Raw genomic sequence first — 20117 nt, forward strand, 5'->3', positions numbered from 1 at the left:
GGGGGAGGGGGGGCGGGACGCAGCAGCAGTGACAACGGGAAGCAGCTGGGAAAGCTAAGCGAATTCGCCCACGGCGAGGCGGCGGGCCGGCCGGTGACCGCTTGGGACCATGTGTTCGTGGACCGGACTAGTAATATTCCCGTGAGAACTGAGAAAGGAAGCCGACTTCGAAGGGCCTTGAATGAAATTCCGAGAGATTCAGGCGGGCTGGTTTTCCTCTGAGCTCCTGCGGATGCACTTCGCCTTCCTTCTTTTGGACAGTGGTGGAATTTCAGAGCTTTGGTTTACACGGCGTGAGGGAAAGGGCCGGCAGGCTAGATTTTGCCCTCTATGGGTCCTTCCTGCCCGTACTCGTGGGGCACTTTGCTAAGAGTCAGCAAGGAGCTGCCGCTGGTCAGAGACTCTGTAAAGCTGAGTTTGCGGAAGGACGTCTCCACGCCGCTGTCGCAGATGCTGTCGTCTCGGGCCTCGTCTGGGGGAAGAAGCACAGACTCACTGGGGCACAGCTGGGGGAAAAGGCAGAGCCGTGGCTCTCGTACACCTTCTATTCCAGCGAGGCTCTGAGTCTGGCTCTAAGAGGCTCTCCAGCAGCAGCTCTGCCTGTCAGCTTCCACAGGCTCAGGCCCAGGCCCCAGGCCCCACCCCCCCACCCCCCCCCCCCCCCCCACCCCCCACTCCACCCCCTGCCGTGCCACTGGCCTGTCACTATGTCGTTACTGTGCTCGCGGTCGGCCGAGGGAGGCAGAGCCCCGAGCAACAGAAAAACCAGGAAGACATCAAAATTAGGCAAATGTTTTCAAATCTCTTTCTTACCATCACGTTTATCAGAATCCTTTCTGATTTCTCCTAACTCATGGTGGGCCTTTTTTTTTTCTTAGAAATCAGGTCTATTTTTCCAACCACTGTATTACCTATTTTCCAGCTGGGGAAATTGCTGAACCCAGGCAAAATAAATGCGTGACTGAAGTAGGAACTAAAAATGAGGTATCTCTCTGGGCCTCACGTGCTAGTAAATGCTACACATTGCCTCAAAAACCTTCCGGTAGCAGAAAAAAAGATAAGGTGATTATGATGAAAAGGAGTCTGTGATGAACAATTAGGTCACATTCTCCTTGTTGACAAGTGTCTTCAGAGATCTGAACAATGTTGAATTATTTCCTATAGAAAGTGATCAAAGAAACAAAGTCTGATATACACAAATCAAAATGCTATCTTCTTGTATATTCAGTTCCAGTATTAAAATATAAAGACCTTAATGGCAGTGACACACTACTGTCTTGTTACTAATTTGGTTGATTTATTGATTGATTTGATTCAGTCACCCAATCTTTACTGGGTTTCTATTGTGTGTAAGAGGAATTTTAAAAATATCTACAAGTCAGAGATCAAATCAAATGTTAAAGATATAAGTATTTTCCTATTTCTTTGTGTGGAAGGAGCATCAGGTCACGAGATAGGAGATGAGGGTTGTTTTGCTAGTGGACACATTACTCCTTCCAAGTGTGCAACATCTGTCCTTACTCTCCTAGAAAGGCCCCTGACGAGGTGACACTTGGGCTGAAACTGAAGGGCAAGAAGGAGCCACGAGGTGAGGATCTTTGCAGGGAAGGGGAAGAGAAGGTTCGGGTCCTAGGATGGGATTAGACTTGTGAGCGGAGGTTTGGGGGACGGGGGGTACAGGGAAGTGGGGCGGGAGGAAAGGCATATGAAAGGGATTTGCGAGAGAGAATGGATAAAGGAACATTGCCTTTATTACTTACTGTTCCATCTTCAGAGCCTCAGACAGTGCTAGGCACACGGGAGGAATTCAATAAAGCTCTGGTGAGCGGACGGGTGAACTGGGAGGCCCACAACAGCTATAGGCATAGCACTCCTTTTTAAAAAGACTCTTACTCCTGTTGTGTCACGAGTGGACTGAAGGGACGGGGGCAGACCAGGAGCTGCTGCAGGAACTGAGGCAAGAAATGAAGCGTGGATGGACAAGAGAGGTGGTCCCAGGGGAAGGACTGGGGGCTGCGTGCGTGTTGACTGCGAGCAGCAAGTGTCCATGGGCGAGGCTCGGATTTTTGTCTTAACCTCCTGGAGGATGGCAGAGCTTCTGCCCGACAAGGCCAACTGTTGGTCTCTCAAGGACGAGGGAATTCGAGTTGCTGCTGTGTTCTCGGTGGGGACTGAGAGAGGGAGGGTCCAGACAAAGCGCCGAGTGGTTGTTGAGAGAGTGTGAGAACACATTTGGTGGGAAACAAAGGGTTACTGGGCTGTTGGGAGTGCTGTTCTGTGGTGTGTTTCGGGTGGGTGACAGAGGCTCAGTGCTGGGGGCCTGGAGGAGGCGCAGGGAGAAGGTGAAGCCACTTCTGGGCCGAGGTGAGGAGCTGAGGGCGCTGTGGTGGGAACTGCGGTGTCATCCCCAGTCTGGGGCCAGTCCTGGCTCTCTACGCACGCCTTGCTCTGTGAGTTTCTCTTTTACATTTAAGAAGTGAGAGAAACACTATTAGCCTTAAGCAGCCACATCATGTTGTTTTTAGTATTTAGTACGAATCCAAGTGACTCCCGGGTCAATGTGACTGCTCCTGGGGAGAGTAGCCCACCTGACTGGCAGCATCAGGAGAGGCGCAGAGGGGAGCACCTGTGAGCTGCAGGGGTGACAGGCACACGGGACAGGGGACGATGGTGGGGAGGACAGCCACAGCCCAAGACGCCGAGACACAGCCTGAGGAGCAAGAGGTTACCTCAGGGGCTGGTTCTGTTCTTCCCTTACCTACTGGCGACCTCGTGGAGGCAGGTGAGAGGGGCAGCGAGAGGGTCTGAGGCGCCACCTTCCCGGGGCCGGGGGCCGCGGTTCCCGGGGCGCAGAAGGCCGCCTGGATCACTTCAATGGCTTCGGTGTAGCCCATCTGTCTCAGGGCCTCCACCAGCTCTCTTACGGTACCCCCGGAGACCTGTGCGAGAGACAGGAAGCTGTGTGACCGAGGTGTTCCCGAGCCCGGAGCCAGCAGGCGGCCTGGGGCCACGACGCACGCCCCACTCCGCCCCTGCAAGTGCCTGGGCTGCGAGGGCTCACAGCGAAGCCGGCTGCCGAGCCGCGTGGCCTTTGCGCGGCCTTCGCGTTGAGCTTCCTGTGTCAGCTCCAAGACCGCTCAGGAAATCAGACAAGCGGCTTCCAGTAAGCGCGGAAGGCAGCAAGGGGGAGGGGGGCTGAGGCAGTGAAACCCTACCTGCCGACAAGGTCATACAGTATTCCTGTTTTAGGCGGCAGCTCTGAAAACCACCGAGAAACCAGAGCGAACGAGGGCATCTTCAGCAGACAATGACTGCACCTCACAGAAAGCTGACTCCGTGCCCTGACACGGGATCGAGGCACGCTCTTGGGGACGGGAAGATAACGCATGTGGATCACAGTCTATCAGGTTGGTTGGGGGGTGGGGGTCAGAGTTTGGCAACAACCCTGACCCTCTACCTAGGATTTCTGCAGGAAATCCCGAAGTATTTGAAAATAGGGAACACCTTAGGGTATCTGAAAACTGCCTTCTTCTGAAGGCGGGTTTCCACCCTGGCCTAGGTCACCCTCCCAGGACAGGGGTAATGACTGATTTTCCTCCTCAGAGTTAAGGGTCGGGGAGGGGGGGACCATGCCCAGGTCAGCGATGTTAACAGACGGGAGTCAAGTACAAATGTGAGGTGATGGGTTACCTCATAGTTGTCCATAAGAGTTTTAGAAGGAGCAGGACTCAGCCGGAAGGCATTATTTAGTATACCCAGACCTAGTTTCTGTGCCAGAGTTGCCCAGTTCTTGTCTGGATCAGGGATTTCTAGCAACTTGTAGAGCTGCAGCTTTGCATCCTCAGTCAGCTGTTTCATGTCTCCTGAAGGAATGAAGAAGAAGCACAGCTGTCCCAAGCGACCAGAGACATCGGCAGGGACTGAGCACGGCCACGCTGCTGCCCTCGGGCCCCCAGCTCCCAGTGGGAGCACTGAAGCTGCGTTACTTGGAGTCAGCAGCAGCCCTGCTGAGTAACAGCAGTATGCGTGCTTTAGCAGATTACAACTGGACGGTCTCCTTTGCATACGTCCAGGATCTTTCGATGCTGGAATAAGCCACCGAGCCTTTCACAGTATGGCCTGGATAATGCTGCTTCTCCCTCAGCCCTTTACATGACTGTGTGGAGGGAACACTGGTTAAGAGCTCACCTTGTGCAAGTAAATCATCAGATGTAAACTCTGGCTCATATGGTTTCCCATTTAATATATCAAACACCTGTTGGGGAGAAAACCGTGGAGAAACATTATACATTAAAGGGACCAGGACAGGAGTCAGTTTCTTTGTAATGAAGAATTCACTGTGTCCTCCTGAGGAGGGCCTAGTACCCCAAAGATGGAGGAACGGGAAGGAGTTAGTCCCATGACCCACAAAGTCATGACAATGCCCTTTGGGCAAAGAAAAGCCCTGGGGGCTCTGGGGCCAGGAGGCGGGGCTCTACAGGGGCTTCTGAGGTGGATAGGAAGACCCAAGCCAACCTTGCAAAGAGCCGGTGCCACGGTCCCTCTGAAGGACAAAGACAGTCCAGGCCCCCAGAATTGGCCATGTGTTGGTTGGAGAGTCATCAGTAAGTGATGTGTCCCCGAGGGCCCGGATGAGGACTGAGCTTACGCAGAGCTTACGCTGAAGCCAGCCATGCCTCATTACTGCCCCCTCCCCCCTAGGAAAAGCCTTCTGAGAACGAATTCTATAAACTTGCTCAAACTGAGGTATAGTAATGCTCACAAGGCTTGATGTTCTCTTTCCAGCGCCAGCTACATTTTAAACTGAAAAGTCTTAGGTTAAAAGGAAAAACACAGTTCCGTAGCTATGGAGACCTTTCTGTGTGCCCTGCAGTCACTCCATGCTTGCTGACTTAGGTGAGGACGACATGGGGTCACTGAAGTGGGTTATCTTTGTGTGTTCTGTGGTGAGGCTTCTGGGAAAGCCAGGTGCTCAGCATTAAAGGGGAACCATGTGGTCTCTGCCAGGGTCACTCAGCTCAACACCACGGACCTCCAAGGGGCAAACAAGCAGTTTTTGGATGTGGAGCAGCACTTGGCCCTAAGAAAGTCGATTTTGTTGTGTTGGAGATCCCTCTGCTACCCGTGTCCTCCCTCTGGCTCTTCTCCCTGGGCCATGAAGACCTACTCACTGCTTTTCACCTTCAGATCTCAGGTCACTGGAGTTTGGAGGAAGAGTTTAAGTCTATTTACTATGTTTATAGTTATTAAAATCCTCAGAAGAATCCCTGAGTTCTTTTTATGTAAAGAAATCACTTAGCAAAGTTCTAAGCAAATTGTAACATTTCTCCTAGCTTCCGAAATGGAGACGGGGACCATTCTGGTGTGAGCGCAGAACGGGAAACTCTTCTGTGAATTTTGTGTTTCTCTTATGGAACCCTCTCTCACAACTTAACCGTGATCTGATTAGGCATACACTTTCATACTCATAACTCCGCTGACCTAGATCTTTCATGGATAGGCTTTTCAAGATAAGTATGTCTCTTGATAAGCAGACTTTCTTAAAAATAAAAGGCTTGTGCTTTGGGGAGTAAAAACCCAAGAAGACCATCTGTTCTTATATTCCTGAATCATTAGCTCCCTCCGGAGCTGCCATCAAACAGACTGGAGCCACACGCACCTGCCAGTTGGTGGCCATATCTAGAGGTGTGGTTCCAGGCACGACTCCTTCATCCTCTCCATCTTTTTCCCAAGAGTCATCCAGGTCATAGAGAGGCTCAAAGTTCTCCACCAGGGGATCTGCACCTGTTAAGTCAAGTTACACAGCATTAGGTAAACCACGATCCTGTCGACTCTGAAATGCCTGCAGAGGTCAGATTTCCAAAGGCAAAGCATAACAGCTACTCCAGGCAATTACCTGGATAATTTTTATTACATAAAACATGCTTCCACTGAAATATTCAGAAAACTTCTTTTAAATTCTAATTTATTTTGACTGTAAAGATGTCTTATGATACTCTATATAGCCAAGGACATTTTCAAAGACAAAAGACTTAGAAGTACCCTGACCCTCACATTTAACTCTCTAGGACAGGTTTCAACCAAATGATACACCTTTAAGCTGAGGAGTAACGGCAGCAATTTACAGGGGCTGGGCTGCACCCTTAGGATTCAGGACCTAATTTAATGTTCAAGTTCGTGCCCACCACTGCACATGTCTCAGGCTGTTCTCCTACTTGCTCAAAAGAGCAAACTTTGCTGTATAGGGACAACAGGCTCACTTTTATTCCTGGGTACAGCACTGCCGGGGTCTCGATCCTTAAACAGACAAACACTGTAAAAACCTTCTCCTACAATGTATAGTAATTGAAAATTTTAGGGCTGATCTTGGAAAAATGTAGTCTGTTTCTTAATGTGCACCAAAAGTAACTCAGAGATTAGAGCTAGTTACCTCTCAGAGGCTTAGAGACTATTTTTATGAGAGTGTTTAGTCTAATGTCTAACAAACAGTAGTCAGTTCGGTACACCCTTCTGGGAAGAACTTGTTTTTATCTTGCTGGGAGATCATTTGCTTTGTGCCAACTTCAATAACAGGAGAGGGCCTAATGAGAGTCAGAGAAGGATCTTCATGCTGTTTCTTATTTCAACCTTCCAGCCCGGGCCTGATCTAGAAGGCAGTGAGTGCCATCTGACCATGGAAACAGAATAGAAACAAGATGAACAATTTATGGGCTGGAGAATGCTAGAGGAGCTGAGCTATCTGTTCCTGAAGTGACCTTCTTCATGACTGGGAGCTCAGGACTAGGTTTTTCACCCAAGTGCCTTCATTTATATCATGGAGAAACTGTTACTCGGCACTCCTTTCATGGGATATTAAGAATTCAAGAGAAAGCATTTTTGAAAGGGTTATAGCTTCTTGTCTGAAGGCATTTCTTAATTATAACCAGTGACTTCCCAAACTATTCATACATACTGCAATCAGAGTCTCTTGTCCAAGAGAAAGTTTGACTTGACTGAGACAAAGAAAAGAAAAGGCTATTGTTTATTTGGATATGATTTTATTCACTTAGAAGTATGTGGGGCTCCCAAAGAAAAAGTCTGTGCATCTTCCTGGACTCAGTTTTTAAAGAGGTATTTAACTCGCTCTGTTTTCTTGAATTTATGAAGCATTTATTTTCTAAAAAAGTTTTAAAAACCTCTATAGGAAATCAGATAGCTCAAGGTTTGAGAGACTACTCCCATTAAGCATGTGTTGAGGTTCTAAGTATACAAGGCAAGAGAGATTCAAGGGTGAGCAGGGATAACTTTCTATACTTCACAGAACTAGAGAATTAAATGGAATAACATCTGCAGATCCTTGAGCAGAGCAGGGGAGAGAAACAGTAGAGAGAATAGTCTGGAAGCTCAGATGGACGAGGTGTGATTCATAGTTATGCCTTTACTAGGACCCCAGGACTGGGTCCCACAGGTCTCTTCAGTCTATTTTGTCTGCTGTGAGATGGGAAAAATAATAATGGTACTTACCTCTAAGGGTTGTTGCAGATTAAATGAGACAGTGCGTCTGACAGCTCTAGCACAGTGCCTGACACATAGTAAGGTCAATAAACGCTATCAAGTTCTAGTGCCTCACATACGGTAGCACTCAATACACTGCCCATTTGTTTTTTCCTATTATTTCTACTTCTAAGGGACCTCTCCTGCCAAAGGAAATTTTAAAATGTCTTCTACCAATCAACTTTTTTCCTGGAGACTTCTGACATGATCCGAGGCTGGTACTGCTCAGATTTCTTTAAGGAATCAAATTCAACTTTAAGAAGATCTCCTGGCATGGGAGTCAACCTAAACCACCAATATCCAAAACAAACGGATGAATTAGAGGGTAAAGACTGACATGACCATCAGGATGGAGCCCAGGATTTCGAGTCCCAGCAGCGCCATTCCAGGGGGCCGTGGAAGTGTGACTTTCATTTACTCCTGCATTTCAGCAGGAGCTCCGCGGCTTAAAGAAGGAGGCGGGGCTGTTCAACTCCCAGGAGTTGGGTTTGCATTCCCGATAGCACTTTCCAGCTGTGCCCGCCAGGCCGCCTTCCTTACCTGCTGCTTTGAGAAGAGCTGCCAGCCTGGTGGACCCTCTCCCGGCTGCTATGTGCAGGGCTGTAGTCCCATCATAGGTGGTACTGTCTACATGGGCATCACCCTAAAATCCAGCCCACACAGGAAAGAGTTAGTGGAAGGTTCTCTCCCCCTTTAGTCCCCACCTTCTCCTGTCAGCATGAGCCCTAGGTCCTAGAAAAGGTCTTATTACTAGCCCGGTTGCTATCTGGGGCGGGCTCTGCCACTTGAGAAATGCCCAGTTAGAGAGAAGGGGCCGATGGTGTCAGGACTGCCCAAAGCTGACTACCCCGAAGCCTCGAGTAGCTATGGAATAAAGAGAGGTGACCGCAGGGGGAAAGGCTGTTGCTGACATCATTCCTTGAAAAGACGGTCCTAACGCCCCCTTGGGAATTCAACGCAAAGGCAAACCCGCGCGTCGGTTACCTCCAGGAGCAGGCAGCCCGCCAGCGAGATGTTGTCGCGCTCCACGGCCAGGTGCAGCGCCGTGCGCCCGGACTTCCGCTCCTGCGCGTTGACGTCGGCGCCGGCGGCCGCCAGCAGCAGCAGGCACGGCATGCTGTTGCTCGTCACGGCTACGTGAATGGCGTTTAGACCTGCGGCCCAAGCACAGGGACGGTCATGCAGCTGGGAGGCTGCTCACAAGGCGGCAAAACTGGACCCCAGGGAGGGAATGCTGTCGACTCTCAGCACATCTAGTGTCTCTGCTCCAGAGAGCCTGGCAAGGCGCCGCAAGTCTGTTGTTCTGCATGGAAACCCACGGTCTCCTCGTATGTTCTCAGGAGACACTGAGGGCAAATAAACATTCTTTGGATAAACGATGCTTCTACACCTCAAGACCAGTGTTTGCTCAGACCTCTGCTTTTTCCACCTCCTAACAATTCCAAATCATCTTTAAAGAAATTAGGGTGAGCAAAAGAAATTCGCAGGAGAGATGACAACCTCCCGGTGACTAAGGGAAGCACTTTTGGGTGCAAATCAAAGAACACACATTTAGCAAGTAGCTACCAATTGTTTAGAAAGTAGAGAGAGAAGGTTATCCACAACGTCCGCTCGTCTCTTACCTTCCCCATTAGGGTGGTCCAGCAGTAGTGCTGCCTTCTTGTGCTTGAGTAAAATACTGAGAATTTTATCTTGTCCTTCTTTGGCAGCTAGGTGCAAAACAGAGTTACCCAAGCGGTCCAGAAGGCTCAGGTCGGCCCCAGCCCGCAGCAAGTCCTCCACCACAGCCTCCTGCTTGGTGATCACTGCCAGGTGCAAGGGTGTCTGGGAAGTGGAGAAGGGTCAGGAGATACACTGCTCAGCAGCAAACACTTGAACCCCCCTCTCCCTCCCCGGGCTTGAAGCTACGGGTTTTGTGGCTGCCGCTGCAATAGATGGCGTCATGCCTCAGGGCCATTTCCCATTGCCAGATTAACTCCTCTCTTTTGCAAATAAGTTACTCCCTGTTCTATGTCCTGTGCTAATGAAGTGTGTATGCCGGACTGATATTGAGCCACGCAATAATTAAGATTATTTTTATATTTACAATTCTTAATCGCTTTCTTGTTTCTCATTACAGCCTGCTGACTGCTGATACGTTAATTCTTCTCTTAATAAATTTAGTTTCCTTGAATCTGTAGCAGGAATCTATCTTCAGCTGATAATTCTGTATATTAACAAATCAAAGCAAGGCTACAGTTTTACTGAAGAAGGTGAAATGAACTAACTACTCAATAGAAACTAATTCACAAAGGTGCTGTCATTCTATATTAACGTGGAAAGTGAGTTTGCTGAAGTAAAAATATTTTTCCGTGGGCTGGCTCTGTGATGAGAACAACCAATAGAACTCTGGGGCACCCCCATTTTATAGCAGGTGTCAAAGGATTCTAAATGTCATAACCAGGACGACAGAACCATCTCAGTAAGAGGGCTCAGATGAACAAGCGAGCTGAATCGCTAACACCTAATAGGCGCATACATAGTCCATTTGATTACTCTGCCCACAAAGTAGTGCCTCGGCGAATGCAAATGAGATGTTTTGCAAACTGAGTGTTTTCAAAATGAGCAAGACAGACACAATCGCGAAAGTATCTTTCAAAGAACTGAGGCCACTGACAGAATAGCGAGATATTTTTATACAAATCAGTCTATTTCACAGGAGTCTGTGAAATCCAGTCTGTCTAGTGACAATTTGCCTAAACTTTCTCTCTCGGTACGCGATTCCCGGCCACAGCAGCGACAACAGGGTAAGCCACCGACGCCCAGCTGGTGCAGGACAACCTCAGCCCAGGAGGCGCTGCAAGATGCTCCCGCGGCTTCCGCTCCGTTACAGTGATAACTGCACACAGCAGAAGCCAGACAGGCTTTTGGGCCAAATTTCCATTCTCTCTTATTTTTTTTTCATCTTTTATACCCCAGCTTGAAATAGAATGATGTCCTCAAAAACTTTAGATACTGTAGCCAAGAGCCTTCTTCTTAAGAAATAAATATGTAAAAAAAAAAAAGTGCATTTATTAATATGACATGCTATTTGGGGAGATGAAAAAAATCTGAGAGAGAATGAGACTGTAAAAAAGATCTGAAATTATAAAATATTATACCACTCAGAAATGTGTAATTATCTCTAGTTTTAATATGATTTTTTTCACGTTATACAAATTCTGTTACTATGAGTACGAGGAGCTTTTTTTTTTTTTTTTAAAAAAAAACATAGTCCCACTGAAGGTTTTCTATGAAATTTCAGGCTTTAGATCTTTAACCCCAGGATTATATAACACAGTGTGGACTGTGAGAGTATAGTAAAATATCTATATTTATTTCAAGTGTGTATGTTTACATAGCCACTATCTGGAAAAATACTTACAAATGCAACAGTTATATTTGGGAGTGGGGTTAGGGGACTTGTATACTGCCAGGGAGGGCAACTTTTGATTTTCCAGTGTATTTCCTTATGTATGATTTAAAGAACTATGAACATGTATTATATTTATAAAAATTAAAAACATAGAAGAAAAAAATCCATATGGACAAAACCCTTCATTAATGTTACATAGGAAGGTATGCAGATAAAACTTTAATCCATATCAAACACACTGGAGGGGTGATCTATGGTGGGGAGTGAAGAAGAGGAGAGGGCTTGAAGGCAAAAGATTTCAGAAATTTTCAGAAGAATCCTAACTCTATGCACTGGGATTATTTTGAGTGTATCTTTAGAGAGTGGGTGGGGAGAGAGATTTGATCATGACAGATGGTCACAGAAATGTACTAAGATTAGTGAATGGTATTTTGGGAGATTGTCTAAGACTATTGCCAAATAATCCAAATTACTTAGAGAACTGTATAATTTTTCCATTGAAAATAGTTACCAGAGAAACTTTACGAAGATAAACGAGTCCAAATTTCAGCCTTTTCTAGGTCTCAAATCGAAGTTGCCACTGGGTGTATGTTTGAGACCTAGAAGGCATTACCAGGGGATCCCAGAATCCTTGTCCATGAATGAGAGCGGTGCTAAGCTGGGGGAAAATGGACCTATGTTCTCCCGAGAGTCCCCAGTTCGGAAGGCAAGAAGTGTCAAAGGTGGTGGTTTCAAGATTTTTGTGTCTAGCACATCAGAGAGAGTCTCAATATATGTAACCAAATGATACAGTAAGGAGGTCAGCACATAATAAATCACGACTACTAATCCTGTTGTGTGGTGTCCTTTGCAGGGCCTATTTATAAACAGAAAAACAAGTAATTCCTTGAATCTGACCTACAGCCAGCGAAGCGAAGCAGTCTTTGAAAGGAGGACCGAGAAGCGACACAGTGCCGTTCGTTCCCAGTTTTATTTGTACGCTCGTGCCGGTTGAGAGGAACAATCAGTCCTAAAGCCTGAAAGAATCAAGCTTCCAGGGCCAGATGACTCTCCAAATACCAACAACCCCCAAGATGGTATGAAAATTTGAAGACATTCTTTAAATGTCTACCTAAAATTAGACTTCACCCTCATTTATATTGTGAGTCAGTGAAGAATCCCCAACTTCGTTCTTCCATTGACATTAAGCATTACCACCAGGGAAGGAGCTGAAAGCCTTACATCAAATGGGAAGCTTATTTCCCTTATCAGGAAACACCTATTCACACATAACAATCTAGTGAGAGCTACATGTCAACATTGTAGTTCTTTTGCTTCGAGGAGATAAAAATGATTCACATCACCTGCTTTAACAACTCAGAACTGGAACAGGTACCTTTACTGTGCAATTAATTGCACATGATTGTGGGCCATATTTTTAGAGTGACAGGTATGCTCGGACCAGGCATCTGAGCACACTGTCCAGGCCAACGAGGGTTGGGAAGTCACTTTGGGTGGAGCGAAGGGAAGGAGAAAATGAGAAAGCTGACAAGGGGCAAGACCAGGAGACTGGCACCAAAGCCATGTGGGGTGGGGGCAAAGGCGGCTGGGAGGGGAGAGCACCCCTTTGGCCAGACTGGCTGGGTCAGGTCTCAGGCTCCCAACACCAGGCTCCAGGCTTTGGTTCTGCCAAGTGCAGCTCCAATTTCCTTTCCCCACCTGAGGTCTGCACGTGCCCATCAGGCAGCCTCACCGGGTCCCAGCTACCTTCTCTCGGCAACGTCTGAGGACCTCTGTACCAGGGTTCCTCAAGTTGCTTTTGAACCCACAGAATTCCTGTTCAAACTTGATCTGAGCAAAACTCTGGTGTTTCCTGTTTTCCTTGATTTGAGCTTTCTGTTTTTGAAAGATGCTTTCTCTTCAACCAACCTTTTTTTACTTTTCTGTGTTCTGATTTCAGCACCCTTTATTTGATATACACTTAATCTAGATGTTGTCAAAATGTGTTTCAGCAGACTTCAAAATTCTTACACATTATTGGCTTTCCAAACTTAATTTTTTTCAATTGTATTTTTCTTGACAGAAGTGACATATTTACTCTAGGTTCTCCTGTACTGTATATTTGAAAGTTGCTATGAGAATAGATCTAAAAGTTCTTACCACAAAAAAAAAAAAAAAGTGTAACTATAGGCAGTGATGGATGACAAGTAAATAAACCTATTTTGGTGATCATTTTGTGATATATACAAATATCGAATTACTGGGCACCTTAAACTAATACAATGTTATATGTCAATTATATTTCAATTTAAACAAGAAAAAAAAGATGCTCAACATCACTCATCTCAGGGAAATGCAAATCAAAACCACAGTGAGATATCACCTCACAACTGTCAGAATGGCTAAAATCAAAACCACAAGAAACAAGTGTTGGCGAGGATGTGGAGAAAAAGGAATCCTCTTGCACTACTGGTGGGAATGCAAGCTGGTGCAGCCACTGTGGAAAACAGTGTGGAGGTTCCTCAAAAAATTAAAAATAGAGCTACCCTACAACCCAGTAATCCCACTATTGGGTATCTACCCCCAAAATACAAAAACACTAATTCAAAGGGATCCATGTACCCCTACGTTTATAGCAGCATTACCTACAATAGTCAAACCATGGAAGCAGCCTAAGTGTCCATCGACAGATGAATGGACAAAGAAGTGATACACACACACACACACACACACACAGTGGAGTAATATTCAGCCATAAAAAAGAATGAAATCTTGCCATTTACAACAACATGGATGGAGCTAGAGAGTATAATGCTAAGTGAAATAAGTCAGAGAAAGACAAATATCACACGATTTCACTCTTACGTGGAATTTAAGAAACAAAACAAACAAGCAAAGGGGAAAAAAAAAAGGGACAAACCAAGAAACAGACCCTTAACTACAGAGAACAAACTGATGGCTACCAGGGGGGAGGAGGGTGGTGGATGGGTGAAATAGGGGATGGGGATTAAAAAGTACACTTATTATAATGAAAAGAATAAAATAAATTTGAAAAAGAAAAAAAAAAAAAGAAAATGGATCGACTCTTTGACAGACTTCTAAAATTTGAACTTTGCCTTCCCCCAGCAGGATGCTGAATTTCATTGTGGAGTGATTTCTATTATATTCACAGATTAAAGGACCCTGAATCATAAATAATATTCCCAAGTTATGGGCTTTTAGGATTTAACCTACAAAACAAAGCACTGTATTTGTGCTACTGTTAACATTATTAGAAATAACACGTACACACATGCACACACACACACACACGCAAGCATGTACAAACCGGATTTTTCTTCAGTTGGCATTTCTGCTTACCTGGTAGAGATCATTTCTCATATTGATAATGTCATCAGAAATCAAACCAGATGTGACTTCTAGTAGATCCCTCACAAGCTGAGCATGAAGATGGATGATTGCTAAGTGTAAGACACTGGAACAAAAACAGAGTGGCACTAATCAACTAAAATGTTAGTGGAAAAAAAAAAAAAAGAGAGAGATTCCCAAGAAAGGATCAGACTTGCAGACCAAACCTGGTTCTCATACTTCCTTTTATTCGGCCCCCAAATGTCTTGAATCTTAAATGTCTTGAATCTGAGGTGGGAATGTTCTACCGCCTACGCAGGCCCACTCTTTTACCAGGCCTGCCTGGCCTCTGGGGACATTTTGGTCTGACATCGTGAGGCATAAAAGCACCCGGGCCTCGAGGGAAAGAGACACAAGTTCAAATCCCCACTCTGCCTCCGTGTGATAGTTCAGGGCATTTTCTCTTCTAGCTTTTTCCTGGCTTCCGTTGACATATAGATGATGTATGTAAAATGCCCGGCACTAGCAACTGTTCAGGAAAATGTAGTTACCTCACCTAACCTTCCAGCCTCCTCCAAAATACAGTGTGGTGGCTTCTGAAAGATCTTCCTAGCTCCCAAGAGGGGCGAATGGGGTCAGGCATTTAACTACTGGGAGAGGACTCTTGAGGTAAACTTCTGAAGGAACATGTGATTTTATTTCTCCCTTGCAAATATTCCCTCTGCCTGGAATGGTTTTGCTCCTTTTCTCTGCCTGGACAGTGCCTACTCCATCCTTCATATTCCAGTTCAAACCTTACCTCCTCTTCGAACTTCCTAGGCAGAGCACATGGGTCTCCCCTCAAGTTTACTGCTTGGTTATGCAACTGTGGTTTTCTATCTGTCTTTCCCCCTCTCTGGCCTGTGATCTCAGGGCTGGTCCTCCCTGGGTCAGCCTTACAGCCCTGGCACACAATTCAGGCGCTAAAATAAGGGTGACAGAATGAGCCTCAGGGCTTATGCTAATAAGGCTGAAAATATTGGCAGGTGCCAAGCATCAGCCCTAGGGACACAAATTTTTTTTTAAAGATTTTATTTGTCAGAGAGACAGAGAGTGAGCGAGCTCGCACAAGCAGGGGGGAGGGGCAGAGGAAGAAGCAGGCTCCCTGCTGAGCAAGGAGCCCGATATGGGACTCGATCCCAGGACCCTGGGATCATGACCTGAGCCGAACGCAGACGCTTAACCGACTGAGCCACCCAGGCGTCCCGACACAATTTTTTAATTGTTAAAAAAACTTACTACTAAAAATAATTTGAAAGGACTCAAAAAAGTGGCTACTTTGGGCTTAGAGCTTCTATTTACCAGGCCATGCTATGTAGTTGACAGATATGACCTGATTTATCGTAACAAGAAGCCCAGTGAGGTAGGTAATATTATCCTCATTTTTCAGATGATGAAACTGGGACTCGCAGGTATAACAGAACTCAACCCACGTCACTTAACTAGTGAGTGGTGAAGCTGGGAGCCCAGCCCAGGTCCAGTCCATCTGGCTCCGAGGCCACCTCTTAATCCCTTAAGCCATCCTGCTGAAGGAAGACATGGGCACTGCTCTGTAGAGCTGCAGATGAACCCCTAAGATAAGGAATATGCCAAAGTATGGACAGATCGCGATGCAGAGCATACTGAGTATGGCATGGTGGCAGGACATCTGGGATTTGAGGCACAGGCTAGATTTTGTCCAGTTGAAACATCTGAGGTGTCATGTTTTCCAGGCCTCTTTCTTAGCAAAAGTAAGTGCATCTTACTAGGGATTAAGGTTGGCACAAGAGGGCCTAAAAAAACAAACTTATGACTTCATTACTTGAGAGAGCAAACGAATGATGTTGAGGTTTCACTACTGTCTCTTGAAATGTGAGGCTGGAAGAAGCCGTCTAAAAAGGGCCCGAAGTCTGACGCAGACATGATGCACATATACCAAGAAAAAGGTCATATTTCAAAACTGCCTAAAAATTTCCATGCGCAGCTCAGCATTTCATCCCAGAAGTACCTTCTCCCTCCCCCATAAATCCTCACACCCTCATGGGAATGTCCCCAACACCAGAAGTTCTTTTCTTTATTGTATTTTCTGTGATGACTAATGGCTCCAGGACTCAGATTATTAGCTGAGTGTGACAAGTTCAATGAAAACAGCCCTGATATGTGAGGACCAGCAGCTTTCCCTTGGCCACATTCTCGTGAGGGTTCCTCTTGGGTCTCCCCTCTCCGCCTCCAGCTGCGGCAAACCCCGAGAGCCTGCTGGTAGGAGTATGTCTGGGGTCCCAGGAGGGGACTCGAAGGATTCATGTTCCGCTTGGGCAGGGAAGACCACCTCCTGGGCCGCTCCGTATGTGTCCTTACACGTGCCCGCACCTGCCCCTCCACGCACCCACTGAATGCATGCGCCTCGTATCTTCTCCACAACCCTCCCTCCATAGGCCGCAGGCTCCCGCTAGCTTCCACGTGCTCATCTTTCTTAGGCTCCTCAATGCCGCAGGCCCGTAAAAATGTCACCTGAAACGCTGCTGTTCTGTCTTGGGTAACTGGCTGCTTTCTCTTGTGGTTCTATGCTGCTGAGCGCTAAGTGGATTCTTTTAAGCCCGTGAAAACATTCTGCTGTTCACAGCATTACACAAAGCAGGCTGTACGAGCTCCTCTCATACTGTAGCACAAGGTCAGTGGTTATACCACATCCTTGGTTACGCTGCAAGGAATGAGAACAAAGGTCTCTGTTTGAAACCCTGAGGTTGGCACTTTCCTAAAGCGTTTGGATCAGCGTTTAAACCGAGGCTTAAAACGCAGCACTCAAGAGCTCCTCTACAGAAAAGGGTTTCTTGGGGTTGATGCTATTTTTGGAAAGTTTTAGGTAAGGCACTTGACTTGAATCTGAGGGCTGTTGTCTCTTGTTGTTCTCACAGGCTTCTGAGATCATTTTAGGAGCCTCAGTGAAAGGCCCAAGAGAACGGTTTTAGAAAGAAGCCAGCTGCTTTGCCAATATCAGCTCAGTGAGAGCAGAGATGGACGCCCGGTGCTCGGAATGCTCGCCTCCCCCACGGCGTGAGGGAGAGCAGACACAGGGGCCTGACCCAGTTGCAGACTGGTAACCAGGAACGGAGGCAGGAGCGAAGGAACCAGTGACTGGGAAAGAATGACAGTCGGCTCTTAATTGTTCTGTTGTTGTTGTTGTGCTGTCTTCTCTGGGCTTTGTCTTGAGTACACTACCATCATAAATACGCAGTTGGGATAACAAGTGCTTGAGGGATCTGGTTGGACCAAATTTTATTATTATACCATTTCAGTAAATAAAGCAAATGTTATTAATCCCGTAAATAAATAGGTTTATTAAATGTTATTCCACACGTTATCCCAATAAATAAAGCAAGGTTTTTGAAAAAGTACCACCATTCCCCACACATGTCTTCGTTTTCTTGCCCAGAACGATGTACTCTTAGAGGAGGACTCGAGCTACGCTAGGGCCCAACAGGTGAGAGCCACCGGTCAGGGGAAGCAAAGTAGGGATTCGACCTTACTTACACATTACTGCCCACGGTAGTCTTCCAGTGACAGGACCCAATACCTTTAAATGATTCTTTTTATCTCCAGCCAGTGAGCATACAGTGATTTTCTCTGTTCCCGGCCCTAAAACAACTCTTGTTTGCACAAGTCCTGACTTACCTGTCCCCATTCTCATCCTGCACTGCAGTGAGGTGGCGCTGGACAGCCAGCAGCATCTTCACATCTCCTGTCACCGCGTAGTCAAAAAGGGCGTTGGCATGCCGCTTGGCCAGCTGCATAGCCTTCTCTAGAAAGAGGTTGTCTGCAAGGCAATGACCACAATCACAGGTGAGTCTCCTACACTTGTTCTACAGGTACGGCATGCTCGAGGTCAAAACCATCAGCATCAGGGTTCTGATACCTCGACACACATCGTTTGAGCTGCAAATGCTCCTTTCAGGACTTCTGCACCGTGTTCACTAGAAAAAGCACAATTGGACATTGGCTTACTGACAAATACAGAGGCTGATCTGCAAAATCGGTCTGTGGTTTGTCAGGGGAAACAAATTTAGAAATGTCTGTTATCTTAGGGGGAACACTCAATCTCTAAATAATGTTGATTCGATTTACTATTTGTAAATAATCCATCTCCTGATGAAATAATCCTTCACTGGAGTCTTAAACAACTCTCCAGTTAGACAAAGTATCAAAAAACACAGACAGACTTTCCATAGGTCTTCGGTGTGCTTGTGAAGTTTGCTTCTGGAAGGTCAGGGGAAGGCAAATTGAGACCTGCAGGCCAAAACCATGGGTGGCCTGTTTTTATATGATCCCCCCACCTAACTAACCATGCTTTGTACATTTTTAAAGTGGTGTTTTTAAAAAAAAATGTGATAGAGACCATAAGTGGCCAACAAGTAGAAATATTTGCCATCTTTCCCTTCCCTTTTCTCTAATGAGTACTGGTTCAAAATAGGCGCAGAAGTGCTCGGTCGCTCTTAATCCTAACTGTTCAAAGAGGGCATCAGGGCAAAAGGAAACGGCCCTATTTTCAGGCAAAGTTCTACTTCGGGATGACAGTCAAGCTACAGTCTAGAGAGAGGAGACTATTAAAGTTATGGAAACTTTTCCCTATTATCTGTGATAGAAATGAATTAGATGATCTTTCAGGATACCCTAAAACTGCATAATTATGATTGGAGAATGCATATGTAAACTTCAGTACTTTATATTCGAGAACAACACGGGGAAAATGGAAATCTCAGTGTGAATAAAAGTTCAGACACATGTTTTTCAAAAAGCACACAGGACTCTGAAGAGCAAGCACACTGAACTACGTATTGATGCATCATTTTTAGATTAACAGAAAATAAACCTGTCTTCTGGCAATAGTCTCCACCCTCCAACCACAACCCATCTCCTCACCAGTCAGTACAATGTAATCATGTGTATGCTCACTTACCCTGAAACCTAGAGTTCTCTTCCTTTACTCCCACTGTATACGTCAGAGTAACCTCATCATCCCCAGTGCTGGACTCCTTATCTTGTTCTGCAGGTTCAGTTACTTTCCCAGGGAGGCTGGCTGCCTCTCTGTCCACACTCTTTCCACAACCTTCAGAATCATTTTTAGATGGGGTGTCTATTGTTCCTAAGATAAAAGCAAAAATATCAGCTTTTCCTCAGTAAAGTCTATTAAGTTATAATTTACTGTTTCAATTATCAGATAAAGATGGGAGGCAAGTTTACTGCAAAGGGAAAAGAAAACCAGTAATTTAAAATTCCTTTTAAAACAGTCAAATCATTAAGTAACCTGTTTTGGGGCTATTTTAAATGCTCACTTCTAAAAGACACATTTTTACTGGGCATAATTGACATTATAACATTTCATTAGTTTCAGGTGTACAGTATAATGATTCGATATTTGTACATATTGTCAAATGATCACCACAATAATTAACATCAGTCAGCACATATAGTCATAAATTTTTCTTGTGATGAGAACTTTTAAGATCTTAAAAAATTTTTATTTATACTTCTAAAAACTGACATTTCATTCTGTTTCTTTGTAAAGGAGAAAAAAGAAATACAGCTCTTCTGTGAACTGCAGGGAAGTGGATTTTTTTTTTTTTAAAGTGGGCTCCATGCCCAGCATGGGCTTGAACTCACGACCCTGAGATCAAGACCTGAGCTGAAATCAAGAGTTCGATGCTTAACTGACTGAGCCACCCCCAGGCACCCCCGGGAAGTGGAATTTTTAAAGTTTAAATACAAACAGAGGAATTATTTTTTTCCCAATGCTATTAACCAAGCAAGTTGTTAAGATATGATATCAAGGCACATTCTTTAGTGTGGG

At 45.9% G+C, this 20117-nt stretch overlaps 1 protein-coding gene across 6 annotated transcripts in view; it reads right to left on the minus strand.

Moving 5' to 3' along the window:
* Positions 1-6: 6 nt before the first annotated feature.
* The window catches only part of NFKB1 (nuclear factor kappa B subunit 1), a 114256-nt gene continuing 94145 nt past the window's right edge, over positions 7-20117 (minus strand). For 3 of the 6 annotated variants that reach the window (XM_021680420.2, XM_021680419.2, XM_021680416.2), the window contains 10 exons: positions 19227-19412; positions 17945-18086; positions 14267-14381; positions 9156-9357; positions 8518-8687; positions 8074-8176; positions 5660-5784; positions 4189-4255; positions 3691-3863; positions 676-2939 (listed from right to left, as the gene is read on the minus strand). In XM_021680420.2, coding sequence (XP_021536095.1) covers positions 2556-2939; positions 3691-3863; positions 4189-4255; positions 5660-5784; positions 8074-8176; positions 8518-8687; positions 9156-9357; positions 14267-14381; positions 17945-18086; positions 19227-19412 — 1667 coding nt within the window. In that variant the 3' untranslated portion in view covers positions 676-2555. Of the gene's footprint in view, positions 473-675; positions 2940-3690; positions 3864-4188; positions 4256-5659; positions 5785-8073; positions 8177-8517; positions 8688-9155; positions 9358-14266; positions 14382-17944; positions 18087-19226; positions 19413-20117 lie in introns of those variants that run through there. The other 3 variants (XM_021680418.1, XM_021680417.1, XM_021680422.1) reach the window with 2 other exon arrangements.

The sequence above is a fragment of the Neomonachus schauinslandi genome, chromosome 2 (genome assembly GCF_002201575.2).
Source record: "Neomonachus schauinslandi chromosome 2, ASM220157v2, whole genome shotgun sequence".
NCBI lineage: Eukaryota > Metazoa > Chordata > Mammalia > Carnivora > Phocidae > Neomonachus > Neomonachus schauinslandi.